The 12,991-nt window shown below is 44.8% G+C and overlaps 1 protein-coding gene across 1 annotated transcript in view; it reads left to right on the top strand.

The window, feature by feature from the left end:
- Nucleotides 1-12,991, top strand: part of patl1 (PAT1 homolog 1, processing body mRNA decay factor) — a 66,864-nt gene that overhangs the window by 30,000 nt on the left and 23,873 nt on the right. Inside the window, exons 10-13 of the mRNA XM_084318992.1 lie at nt 1,161-1,378; nt 6,985-7,129; nt 8,736-8,853; nt 11,594-11,691. Of these exons, the coding sequence (XP_084175118.1) occupies nt 1,161-1,378; nt 6,985-7,129; nt 8,736-8,853; nt 11,594-11,691 (579 nt within the window). The remainder of the gene's footprint in view (nt 1-1,160; nt 1,379-6,984; nt 7,130-8,735; nt 8,854-11,593; nt 11,692-12,991) is intronic.

The following is a 12,991-nucleotide window of genomic DNA, read 5'->3' as shown; positions in this document are numbered from 1 at the left end:
GGTCCGGACTTTCGCACCAGAATTCGATAGTCCGGTTTTTCGGGTTTGTGTGAATGCGTGTCGAACTCGGTTCGCGGACCAAACAGGCGAACTCTGGTCCGCCTGAAAACGTAGGTCTCGGTTCGGCTTCAGCGGACCAAACCCGAACCAAATATAGGAAGTGATTATTATTACCACTGCTCGCAGCATTCATTCACTGCAAAACAAGCACACTGCATCTATCTCTCTATCTATCTATCTATCTATATATCTATATATCTGTGCATCTTGGGAAGAAGCACAGATATAGCTACTTGTGGGCTCTCATAAAAACACTGTGGTCTACAAGTTGTTTAGCGAGAGGATGGTGGTAATGTGCTTCAATAGAACAATGGATCAATGCCATGTCAAAACTCGCTCCGCTGATCTGGAGGGCTCGCAGACAGTCCACACACAGACACACACACACACGCGCGTGCACGCGCGCACACACGGGCTCGCAGCCACACACACATTTCCACTGTCCAATAGCCGAGCGCCCTTTTCGACCGCGTGACATTGTTCAGAAGGTCTCGGTCCGCCTCACAGATTTCTATGTGAACGCAGGCGAACCAAATGAAGAATGCAACAATGTTGCAACTTCACCCCCAGAACCGCACCGAGTCCACCAAAACTATATATGAAAGCGACCTTAATGATAAATACTGCTAGGACTATCTGACTCTTAATTAATAATAAGAGTTTTGTCAACAGTGCAGGTGTTTCACTCGCATTTGCGACTATCCAAATTCCAATGAAGCGCAATTGTCATTTCGACTTTCAGTTTAGAAGCTATGATATCTAGTTATTCAGCTCTGCGTTCTACAGCCCTGTGACAACTCCTCCCACCCTGTGACGACTCCTCCCATCCTGTGACGACTCCTCCCACCCTGTGACGACTCATCCCACCCTGTGATGACTCCTCCCACCCTGTGACAACTCCTCCCACCCTGTGATGACTCCTCCCACCCTGTGACAACTCCTCCCACCCTGTGATGACTCCTCCCACCCTGTGACGACTCCTCCCACCCTGTGACAACTCCTCTCACCCTGTGACAACTCCTCTCACCCTGTGATGACTCCTCCCACCCTCTCTCTCCCTCTCTCTCTCCCTCCCCCCCCCCCCCCCCCTCTCTCTCCAGGTGGCAGGGTTCCCTCGGGGTGTGCCGGCTCCTCCCTTGTTACCGTGCGGTGGCTTCAGGCCGTTCTTCGGGGGCCCTCCTCCCCACCCGCACCGGATGGGGCCCCCGCCCCCCTGCCCGCCTCCTAACCACACCCCGCCTATCCCCCACAACACCACCCTCCTCCACCCGCAGCACCGCCGGCTGCTCACGCAGCGCATGCAGAGCAGAGGAGCAGGGTAAGGCTTTACACCAGAGGGAATGGAACCCTTTAGACTTTAAATGGACAGCTCACTGTAGCACCCACTTTATACACTTTAGACACTAACACACTTTATATTTATATTATTGGAAACTCATTGCACATAGCCATGCCTTGCACCTTACACCTTGCACCTTACCTGCCACAAGGTGGCACCACAAGCTACCTCATCCCATTTACCTCATCCCATTTATATTGTACTGTAACTACTCTGCATTGTATATTGTACATATGTATATTGAATTTTTTTGTCTTGTTTACACTTGTTTAAGTACAATTAGGGCTGCACGATTAATCGATTTTAAATCGAAATCGCGATTTGGAATGATGCAATTATCAAATCGCATTTTTCTTTATTTTTCTTAATTTTTTTTTACCAGGAAGTCCCATTGAGATACAAGATCGGTTTGGGAGAGGGAGGTAAGGGGTTTTCGATTGTGTGTTGTGAAGTTTAGACTTCAGAGAGGGAGAGTAAAGTACAGAAAAAAAGGTACCGTTGGGTACCGGTATCGATTCCCAGGTAAAAAGAAACATTTTCAGGCTCTGTGTCCTGAAAAGACCCACCGCGTAGGCCAGATGCAAGCCGCATTTTACAATAAACCTCTGTGGGGCTGTACAAAATTATAATCGCAAATGTAATCGCAATCGCAATATCTGTCAGAAAAATCGCAATTAGATTATTTCCCAAAATCGTGCAGCCCTTGACTTTCTATTTTATACTTATTATACTTTTTATAATTATCTATTTTTTACCTAGCACACTCTCGGGAGCAAAACAGAAAGAAGCATTTCATACAAAAGTGTCCTGTATTTCTGTGACAACTAATAAAGAAACTTAAAACTGGCAGTGTTAGGCTGAAGTTACACTAAGGGGAGACAGGAACGTTTCATTTTCACTTTTCAGAACGTTGCGTTATGACAGTCAGGTTAGACGTCGTTTGTCTCCTGAATTATTTTCGTTGTCAGAAGCTAGGCGTGGTCAGACGCCACGGATCTCGTCGCTGAATTCAATTCACTGAGCATTGCACGGAGCTATTCGTCGCGTCACTCGCGTGCACAAAAGCGCGAGCTCTGGGGTTAAAAACGAAAAATATAGCCTCACATGTCGACTGGGAGTCAGTGTTTCAACTTGTTCAACTTGTTCAACTTGACTAACAGGGTGAAACATTAGTTATTTACGTTATCATTATGTAAACAAATGCACATATGGATTGTTTGCTGCAACGTTTCTGAATGAATTGAAGCATTACATAAGCAGAGAATAAAATTACGATTTCCATAACGATTTGTGTTTTTTTTATTAGCATAGCCTAAATAAATATGAATTCAATAAGTTAAATACTGAATTAACGACACATAGTTATTAACAGGCTGAAAGTTAAAACGAATAACGGGCTGAAAAAAATAATTAGCCTATTCAATAGGCTAAACAGTGCATAAAATCAATACTTTAATATACACAAGATGGCGGACACTATTACATGGGAGGGGTCAGGGGTACCAATTTGAAAAAGTATTACATTTAATGTTTAACATCAAAACACACATGTAACATATGGCATCATTCAGACGCAACCGAACTCAGCCCAACGTCTCTTCACTATTTTCTGCACGTCGGCGGATCTATGTCGGAGTACGTTGCTCCACTTCTCCTTAAACTTATATTACGATACCGTTTCCAATCAGCTCACGAGCAAAACCTGCTCACTCGTAAATTACACACTGGACTGCAGCTTTTTTTCTCCCGCTCCAACACTGGCATTTACAATACGCAGGTGCGTGGGCTCGCACTGTCTACAGTGCGATAAAAGGACATATAATAAAAATTATATCAAGTAAATAAACAGTGTAAAGATATATCTCTTATACAAATAAACAACACATAAGGTATAGACTATAATAAATGTGGACTTTAGGTCATAGCCTAATCTACCTTTTGTTGAACTAAAAGTAGATCTCTCTCTCTCTCTTTCTCTTTCTCTCTCTCTCTCTCTCTCTCTCTCTCTCTCTCTCTCTTTCTCTCTCTCTCTCTCTCTCTCTCTCTCTCTCTCTCTCTCTCTCTCTCTCTCTCTCTCTCTCTCTCTCTCTCTCTCTCTCTCTCTCTCTCTCTCTCGACCGGTCTATCTCTCTATCCTACATTACGCTTGTGACGGAGATGGACTTTCGGAACATTCATTTGGGAGAAATAAATTATACGTTTAATAATAAGTAAGACAACGGATACGTTTAACGAATTTCATATAAATCGATAGTTTATTATCCGTGGCCTGCCGTGTGCTTTTGACTTAAGTCTAATCATTAATCTGGACCTTCAGAACAGTTTGCCTCGAACACACACGCACACTGTATAGCCTACGTGTCTAATGAATGAACATTGGGCTTATATTATTCTAATTACTTGTTTCATTAGGATTTAGTAGATACTATATATATGCTCTGCCCTATACGTACAGTAAGTACAGTACACATAAGGCCGCCAGAGTCGGGCGTACCATCAGCGGACTGGTGGACTGTACTACGGGCAGCGCAGTATCTGTGCTCTCCTAATAAAACAAGTCATTAGAATAATATAAGCCTATACTGCGTTCATTCATTCCGCACGTAGACTATGCTGTACTGCGCGCGCGCGCGTGTGTGCGCACGCGCTGCGGCAGGTGCACCACGAGCTGTATTATATATATATATATATATATGATGACAATACATTAATCTAATCTCATTTTGATCGGTCGCAAAGCGCTTCCGCATATCGGCCACCATTTTCACATGGCTGCATCATCAGTTGCATTCTAATGACCTTCTACAACAAGGTCCGAAAGACCTTAGCCTAAAGACGCTTAGGCTAAATGCCTATGGCTTGTTATTAACACATTGGACGCCAGACCCGAGTATAGTCGGGTTAACTCGCTGACGCTTGAGCGCCAATCACGAGTATAGTCGGGTTTTAATCGTTATTTATTTTATTAGCGATATCCATTCATTTTCATCCATCCAACCTGATGTTATCGTTGGGAATGGGTCTGAGCTTGCAAAAGGGCAAATACAGCCGCCTATCGTCTCCCGGATGGTATTGCACATCATTGGATTGGATTGGCTGGGACTGCATCAAAAAAAAAGTCCGGTCCAGGTTTTCCTTCTCGGGCATGCAGTATCGTTATACCACATTGACTGGGGACACTGAGCAGCGTGGATTATGTGTTTTGGATATATAACGTTGGATCAATAAACGCGATCAATATTTGGAATGGCGATCAGGAATTGGATTAATCTTTTTGCAGGACATCAGATGTGAGGTAAGGACTCTATGTTACCAATCTTGGGTTAATCAGAAGTTTCTTTCACAGCGATCACAACGTGTCTGTGTGTGTGCCGTTGGCGCCGACCAATGCACGGATAAGCGATTTTTCAGCCCGCTTCTGTATCGTGCATGAGGACACATACTACAATCTAGCGTTTATTTGAAAACTATTCATGAATCAGCCCAAAAATTACAACGTGTTTTGTGTATTCCACTAAGGCTATTATTGCATCTTTTGTACATGTTGACTGCAAGCAACTCATTGATAAGCGACGGGTGTATTAGACCCATAGCCATAATTTAAGATATATTTTAAGCACTCACAAATCTCCCCGTCCTCCCATTGATTAAAGCGGTGGCCACCTATATTCGCCATATAGCTCCGGCGCTGAATGTGTTAACTTTAAGTAACAATTTATTGTAGGGCATATATAACTGAGAGACATACCCTCATCTCCCACCTTGTTGCCCATATGCACATGTCCAGAGTAGGGATGCTCGATATTGGCTTTTTTACCGATATACCGATATTGTCCAACTCTTAATTTCTGATACCGATATCAACCGATACCGATATATGCAGGGTTTCCCCCCCCAAAAAACTGAATAATTTCAGGTAATTAACATTACATATATCTTGTTTTTTTTTAATCCACTTTTTCTCCCATTTTCTATATTTTTCTCCCATCCCAATTTCGTATCATCCAATTCAACCCTCCCCTGTCTCGAACGCTGTTTCTTGCCTCCCACAAGCCGGCTGCAATGTGGACTAAGTCATACATAGCACGAGTCCCCGCCGATACTCGAGGTAACAGCAGTCGCATCTTTTCACCTGCGCGGCGCGATCTTTCAGCGTCGGGGGTCTGCGCTTTGGAGGGGCGCCGCCCCCATCGCTTCCTGATTCTACTGCGCAGGCGCACCAACCGACCTGTAGGAGTTGCTGTCCACAACACCCGATCCCCACCCATCAGTTTCCCTCCCCCTAATACTGCCAATGTGTATTAGTACGGACGACCAGCTAAACTGAAAGCAATGTGGAGCGCTGGGCTCGAACAGGCGAACCCACCGTCCTTGCCCACTGCACCACGTAGCCGCCCTCATTACATATATCTTGTCATGGAATTAACACAACATTATGCATACTTTTGACAATAAATAAAATCAGAATTTGTTCTTACTTGCTTGCCTGGGTAAATAAAGGTGAAATAAATGTAAAAAAAATAATAATAATTTTGAAAACCGATACCGATAATTTCCGATATCACATTTGAATGCCAATATCGGTAGGCCGATAATATCGGACATCCCTAGTCCAGAGTTAATTATATTGATTTGTTATATGCATATATATATATTATAAGGACGTTAAATTGTCCTTACCTGTGGCCGGTGGGATTCCAAAAAGAATATTCCAATTACTTGATTGCCATCTGGTAGATCATATGTCCATTTGGCCCATGACATAACCCACCACAGCATAATGAATCGGGGGTCCCGAAAACTATTCAATGCGATCGGGTGAAGCCCTAGGTTCAAGTTAGTAGAAAGAGCGCCCGGAGCGCTTTCAGTGTGGCACCCGGTCTGGAACAGGGGTTACTGCATTCTCGATACAGCGCCACTAGCAGGATCTGGCCGGTACTTCGGAGTCCCAATATGCCTTTTCCAGGCAAAATACAGCTCTGTGACATTGAATAGGGTATTAAAAGCGAATAAAAGAAAAAACGAGTCAAAAACGTCAATAACGTATACCGTATATATATATATACGTGGTTGGCCAGAAATGTGTTAATGCTTCAATTCATTCAGAAACGTTGCAGCAAACAATCCATATGTGCATTTGTTTACATAATGATAACGTACATAAATAACATAATATTATTGAGGGAGGAAAAAAAGGAAACTGAAGAGAACAGGATAACCACGCGCAAGCCATTGTCGTTGCTGTAGTCGAGCGTGGGCATCAGCATCGTGGATGAACACAGGAACAGACTGCATCCGAAAAGGCAGAGATGCTCCACTTTATTAAAAATAATCTGCCAACGATGCTTAATATATAATCTAATAATCCAATAATCTAATATATAATCTAAAAATGCTAAATATATGATCTGATGAAGTATACAGTATTCACATAAGGTGCGGTATGCATAAGGTAAGTCTATTGTCCTTTTAGGTTCCTAGTAGTTGGATGTCTGGCAGCAGTCCCTGCCCGCTGGTATGAAGGACTGGCCGAGGCGGTTAGTTGAGTAAATAGTGTCTCTCTCTCTCCCCCCCCCCCCCTCCAGGGACAGAGGGAGGGTAGGAGGGGACAGGAGGAGCAGGGACCCCTACAGTAACCTGATGACCCAGAGAGAGAAGGAGTGGGTGGCCAAGATCCAGATGATGCAACTCCAGAGCACCGACCCCTACCTGGACGACTACTACTACCAGGTGAGAGGTTTACCTGGATGACTACTACCACCAGGTGAGAGGTGTACCTGGACGACTACTAGTTAGTTTGTTACCTGGTTGGTTGACTGGCTAGTTAAGTTTGCTAACCGGTAATCAAATCAAATTTATTTGTAAGGCCCGACAACACACGTTAATGTCCCCCATCACGTCTTCTTTAACTCATTGGACGCCACTCACGAGAAAAGTTGGGTTTTAATCGTTCAAAGGGCAAATACCGCCGCCTACGCCTTCCAGCCAGTATTGCACATCATTGAAATCCCTCCCCCTTGGGCTGTTCATCGATCTAACAAGTCCGGTCCAGGTTTTGCTTCTCAGGCATGACTAACATTATAACACATGGATTTGGGACACTCGGAGCAGCGTGGATTATGCATTTTGGACATATAACGTTGGAGCAATAAACACGTAATATTTGGAATGGCGATCAGGAATTGGATTCATCTTTTTGCAGTACATCAGAGACCAGGTAAGGACTCTCTGTTACCAATCTTGGGTTGATCAGATGTTTCTTTTGCCACCATCGGAGCGTGTGTGTGTGTTTCTGCCGATGGCTGCGGCCAAGGCACGGATACGCGATTTTTCAGCCCCGCTTCTGTATTGTGCATGAGGACACGTATAATACCGATAATCTAGCGTTATTTTCAGAACGATTCATAAATCAAGCGACAAATGGCACGATTTCTAAGGAAATACATTGAAGCGCGGTTTGCTCGAGTTTCTTGAGATTAGACAGAACGCTCTGGAAATATACTCATATTCATCACAGTATAAAACGGAAATGTATGTATGAAAAAATTATCTGTTTTGTTGACTGGAAGAAACTCACTGACAATCGACGGGTGTATTAGATCCATAGCTATAATATTTCATATAGTTTTAGCACTCGCAAGTTTAGCTTTCTCCCCATTGAACAAAGCGACGGCGTTCTACCCAGAAGGTAAACAGCGACCCCTAGGCGCTGAATGAGTAAAACAAGTCAAGAAGAAACATCACAATAAGTCAGGAACAAAACAAAAACTCCATAAAGTTCAATTTTTTTTTAAATAAATACAAAATAAATCCAACACTCCCAGACATACCCCACGCGAAGGTAAGGAAAAACTCACTAAAACCTAGCAATAGGAAAAAATGCACCACAGAAATCTTAGAAGGGCCATTCAAGGGGGGATCTCCCTCCTTAGATGTCGGTGATAGTAGTGTTGCAGTAAAACAGGCAAACACTAGGTAGGCATGCACTCATATGGGTGGTGAAACACAGATAAGTGCATACAATAGCAACTGAGCATTTTGAAAGATTAAAGATAGAGCTGATAGCGATAGCAACTGAACGGGACGTCCAATACTCCAATCATCGCTCCGAGACACACACCCACAGGGAGACGGGACATGCGTTAGACAGTTCGCGTGATTGTAATGTTACTTTTAGTTACGTTTGGGGCGACGGCTGCTACTGTCACCACACTGTTACTACCAACATGTCTCAAAGGTGTGTGTTGTGTGTCTCTCTCTCTCCTCTCCTCCTCTCCTCTCTCTCTCTCTCTCTCTCTCTCTCTCTCTCTCTCCTCTCCTCTCTCTCTCTTTCCAGAACTACTATGAGAAGATGGAGAAGCGACAGGAGAGAGACCTCAGCAGCAGGAAGGAGCTCCACAGCACCAAGCTCATCACCCCCCAGGTGGCCAAGCTGGAGCACACCTACAGACCAGGTACACACACACACACACACACACACACACACACACACACACACACACACACACACACACACACACACATACAGACCAGGTACACACACACACACACACTTACAGACCAGGTACACACACACACACCTACAGACCAGGTACACACACACACCTACAGACCAGGTACACACACCTACAGACCAGGTACACACACACACACCTACAGACCAGGTACACACACACCTACAGACCAGGTACACACACACACACACACACACACAGACCAGGTACACACACACACACACACACACACCTACAGACCAGGTACACACACACATACAGACCAGGTACACACACACACCTACAGACCAGGTACACACACACACACACACACAGAGACCAGGTACACACACACACACCTACAGACCAGGTACACACACACACACACAGACCAGGTACACACACACACACACCTACAGACCAGGTACACACACACACACACACACTGGTTCAATCCCCCGGACCGGCAGGAAAAAATCGGGGCTGGGGAAGTGAATTAATAATTCTCTCCTATCCCCTTAACCTCTTCCGCCCGTGCGGTCCGTCAGCTATAATAAGGTAATTTATAAGCCTGCTATTCTATATTCTATAATAATATTTCAAATTGCATTGGTCCGGATGGGAGAATTCAGTACTGTATCTACATAACCTTCTGTTTAATCATCTTCCCTTTATTCATTTCCTTAGATTCTTTGTACACGTGATCTCAAGAAGGTACTGAACGAGATCAGTGGCAGTTTGTAATGTTAGGTCATTATTAGCATGGTGTTATTCACTGTCAAGGATGCAAAGAAAATCATAATTCATATTCTCCTTTGTTTCATCACAATTTAAGCAAGCCTAGTAATAGACACAATATTTCTGACACTGGGAATAGATGTCCCTAGATACCAAGAATATGCAAATGTGCCTTGTAGAAGTGGAGCAATATTCCATTTACTTAGGTACGGTATGTAATGTTAGGTCATTATTAGCATGGTGTTATTCACTGTCAAAGATGCAAAGATATTCATCACATATCATATTCTCCTTTGTTTCATCACAATTTAAGCAAGCCTAGTAACAGACACAATATTTCTGACACTGGGAATACATTCACTGAGGTCCATAGATGTCCCTAGATACCAAGAATATGCAAATGGGCCTTGTAGAAGTGGAGCAATATTCCATTTACTTAGGTATGTATTTTAGGCGGATTTTCAGAAAATAGGCTCCGGGCTTAAGAGGTTAACACCAACCGCTGAAGTGTCCTTGAGCAAGGCACTTAACCCCCAACTGCTCCAGTGGAGTTGCTCAGTGGCCAACGGTGTCAAACTGTGGTTGTACTGGGCAGCTCCCAGGTGTCAGACTGTGGTTGTACTGGGCAGCTCCCAGGTGTCAGACTGTGGTTGTACTGGGCAGCTCCCAGGTGTCAGACTGTGGTTGTACTGGGCAGCTCCCAGGTGTCAGACTGTGGTTGTACTGGGCAGCTCCCAGGTGTCAGACTGTGGTTGTACTGGGCAGCTCCCAGGTGTCAGACTGTGGTTGTACTGGGCAGCTCCCAGGTGTCAGACTGTGGTTGTACTGGGCAGCTCCCAGGTGTCAGACTGTGGTTGTACTGGGCAGCTCCCAGGTGTCAGACTGTGGTTGTACTGGGCAGCTCCCAGGTGTCAGACTGTGGTTGTACTGGGCAGCTCCCAGGTGTCAGACTGTGGTTGTACTGGGCAGCTCCCAGGTGTCAGACTGTGGTTGTACTGGGCAGCTCCCAGGTGTCAGACTGTGGTTGTACTGGGCAGCTCCCAGGTGTCAGACTGTGGTTGTACTGGGCAGCTCCCAGGTGTGAATGGAACTGTGTGAATGTGAAGCAGGGCGTAGCTGAAAAAGAGCACCCGCTCAGCGAACCTACCCTGGGTAAATAAAGGTTAATAAAAAAATAAAACACACGTACAGACCAGGTACACACACACACACACACACATATAGACCAGGTACGGTGGCCCATAAGTGTTTGTTAGGAGCATGTCTTGCTCATTCCTGGCGCCCCCTATGGGTTGTTTTTATGACTGCAAACTCATGTGGTATCAGACGAGCCTGTTTAATGTTGCGGTCTGTGTGTCTCTTCAGTCCAGTTCGCAGGCTCGCGGGGTAAACTGACGGTCTGTGTGTCTCTTCAGTTCAGTTCTCAGGCTTGCTGGGTAAACTGACGCTCTGTGTGTCTCTTCAGTTCAGTTCTCAGGCTCGCTGGGTAAACTGACGCTCTGTGTGTCTCTTCAGTCCAGTTCTCAGGCTCGCTGGGTAAACTGACGCTCTGTGTGTCTTCAGTTCAGTTCTCAGGCTCGCTGGGTAAACTGACGCTCTGTGTGTCTCTTCAGTTCAGTTCTCAGGCTCGCTGGGTAAACTGACGCTCTGTGTCTTCAGTTCAGTTCTCAGGCTCGCTGGGTAAACTGACGCTCTGTGTGTCTCTTCAGTTCAGTTCTCAGGCTCGCTGGGTAAACTGACGCTCTGTGTGTCTCTTCAGTTCAGTTCTCAGGCTCGCTGGGTAAACTGACGCTCTGTGTGTCTTCAGTCCAGTTCGCAGGCTCGCTGGGTAAACTGACGGTCTGTGTGTCTTCAGTCCAGTTCGCAGGCTCGCTGGGTAAACTGACGGTCTGTGTGTGTGTGTCTTCAGTTCAGTTCTCAGGCTCGCAGGGTAAACTAACGGTCTGTGTCTGTGTCTCTTCAGTTCAGTTTGCAGGCTCGCTGGGTAAACTGACCGTCTCCAGTGTCAACAACCCCCGGAAGATGATCGACGCCGTGGTCACGACGCGCACCGACGACGAGGTCTGACTCTCTTCACTCCCCTGCCCACACAAACGTGTTCATGTCGTTTCACTGGAACAGGGTTAGCACAAGGTCCTTGAAGTGCTTTAAAGTGCTTGATTTTTTACCCAAAAAAAAGTCGAGGCCTGGAATTCCTTGAAAACAGCCAATTTCTTAAGGTGCTTAAAAAGTCCTTGAAATTCAAATCAACCATTCACATTGAAAGTTTGGTTCATCCATGATAAACATTTTCTGAATCAAGAAATAATCTTTTTTAATTTAAAGTATAACTGATTGTCGGAAATTGGTTTTAAGCCATAAATATTGGATCAGATTTTTTTCTATAAAAAACAGCATTTAACACTGGGTGCTGCGCTGTTTTCAGGGCCCATCTATTCAGTGCCATGCTATAAACGATAGGAGTCCGTCACCTTGTTTGTAGAGCTATAACTATATTATATATTATAGCTATGGATACAATACTATGGTCATTTGCAAGTGACTTTCTTCCGGTCAAGATGCAAAAAATATAATTTTTTCATGCATACATTCGCGCATTATACCGTGGTGAATATAATTGTTTTTAGATCGGTCTGGGGTAATTCCTGAAATGCTGAGGAATAGCCTTATAGCCGTATTATACTATAACCGTTCGTTTCTTGCCTGCACCCGCTATTATTCTCAAATCAAATCTATATCATAGGTATTATGTTTCATCATGAATGCATGAAAGGGGGGGGGGGGGGGGGGTAGTTTTTTGATGCTTTGATCGCCACCAACGATTTACGTTGTGGACTAACGTTACAGACACGTTCGGATTGAGCTGAAGACATGCTTGGATCAACACAAGATTGATATCATATATAGCCCTTAACTTGACTAGGATGTACCCCAAAAAGAATATTCCAATTATCTGATCGCGATTCCAAGCAGTGATGTCCATCGTGTCGCCAACATAATCCACCACACATCATGCGTCGGGAGCATTTGATTCTTCTCAATCCGACCGTTATAAACGCTGAGCTTGAGCACACAAAAAACGATCGACCCACAGGCCAAGATACAAGGATTCAAAGGGTGCTCAATACCGCCGTCTAGCTGGATGTGGCCGGTATTGCACCTTGGCGACCTCAGACTCATTCATTATGGTAACAACCAGGGGAGGAAATTAGGCCACTTTACTCGCCAAATGCGAGTATTTTTTACGTTTGGCGAGTAATTCATGAAGAGTACTAGTAATTACAAAACAAAACAAAAAAATCATTCTGCAATCTGCTGATTCGCTCACTGGCACAAGCCGAACTCTGACTCCCCCCTTGAT

Source organism: Notolepis coatsorum (genome assembly GCF_963971535.1).
Source record: "Notolepis coatsorum genome assembly, chromosome: 7".
Lineage (NCBI taxonomy): Eukaryota > Metazoa > Chordata > Actinopteri > Aulopiformes > Paralepididae > Notolepis > Notolepis coatsorum.
The sequence above is the reverse complement of the archived record's forward strand: the minus strand, read 5'-3'. Positions and strand labels throughout refer to the sequence as shown.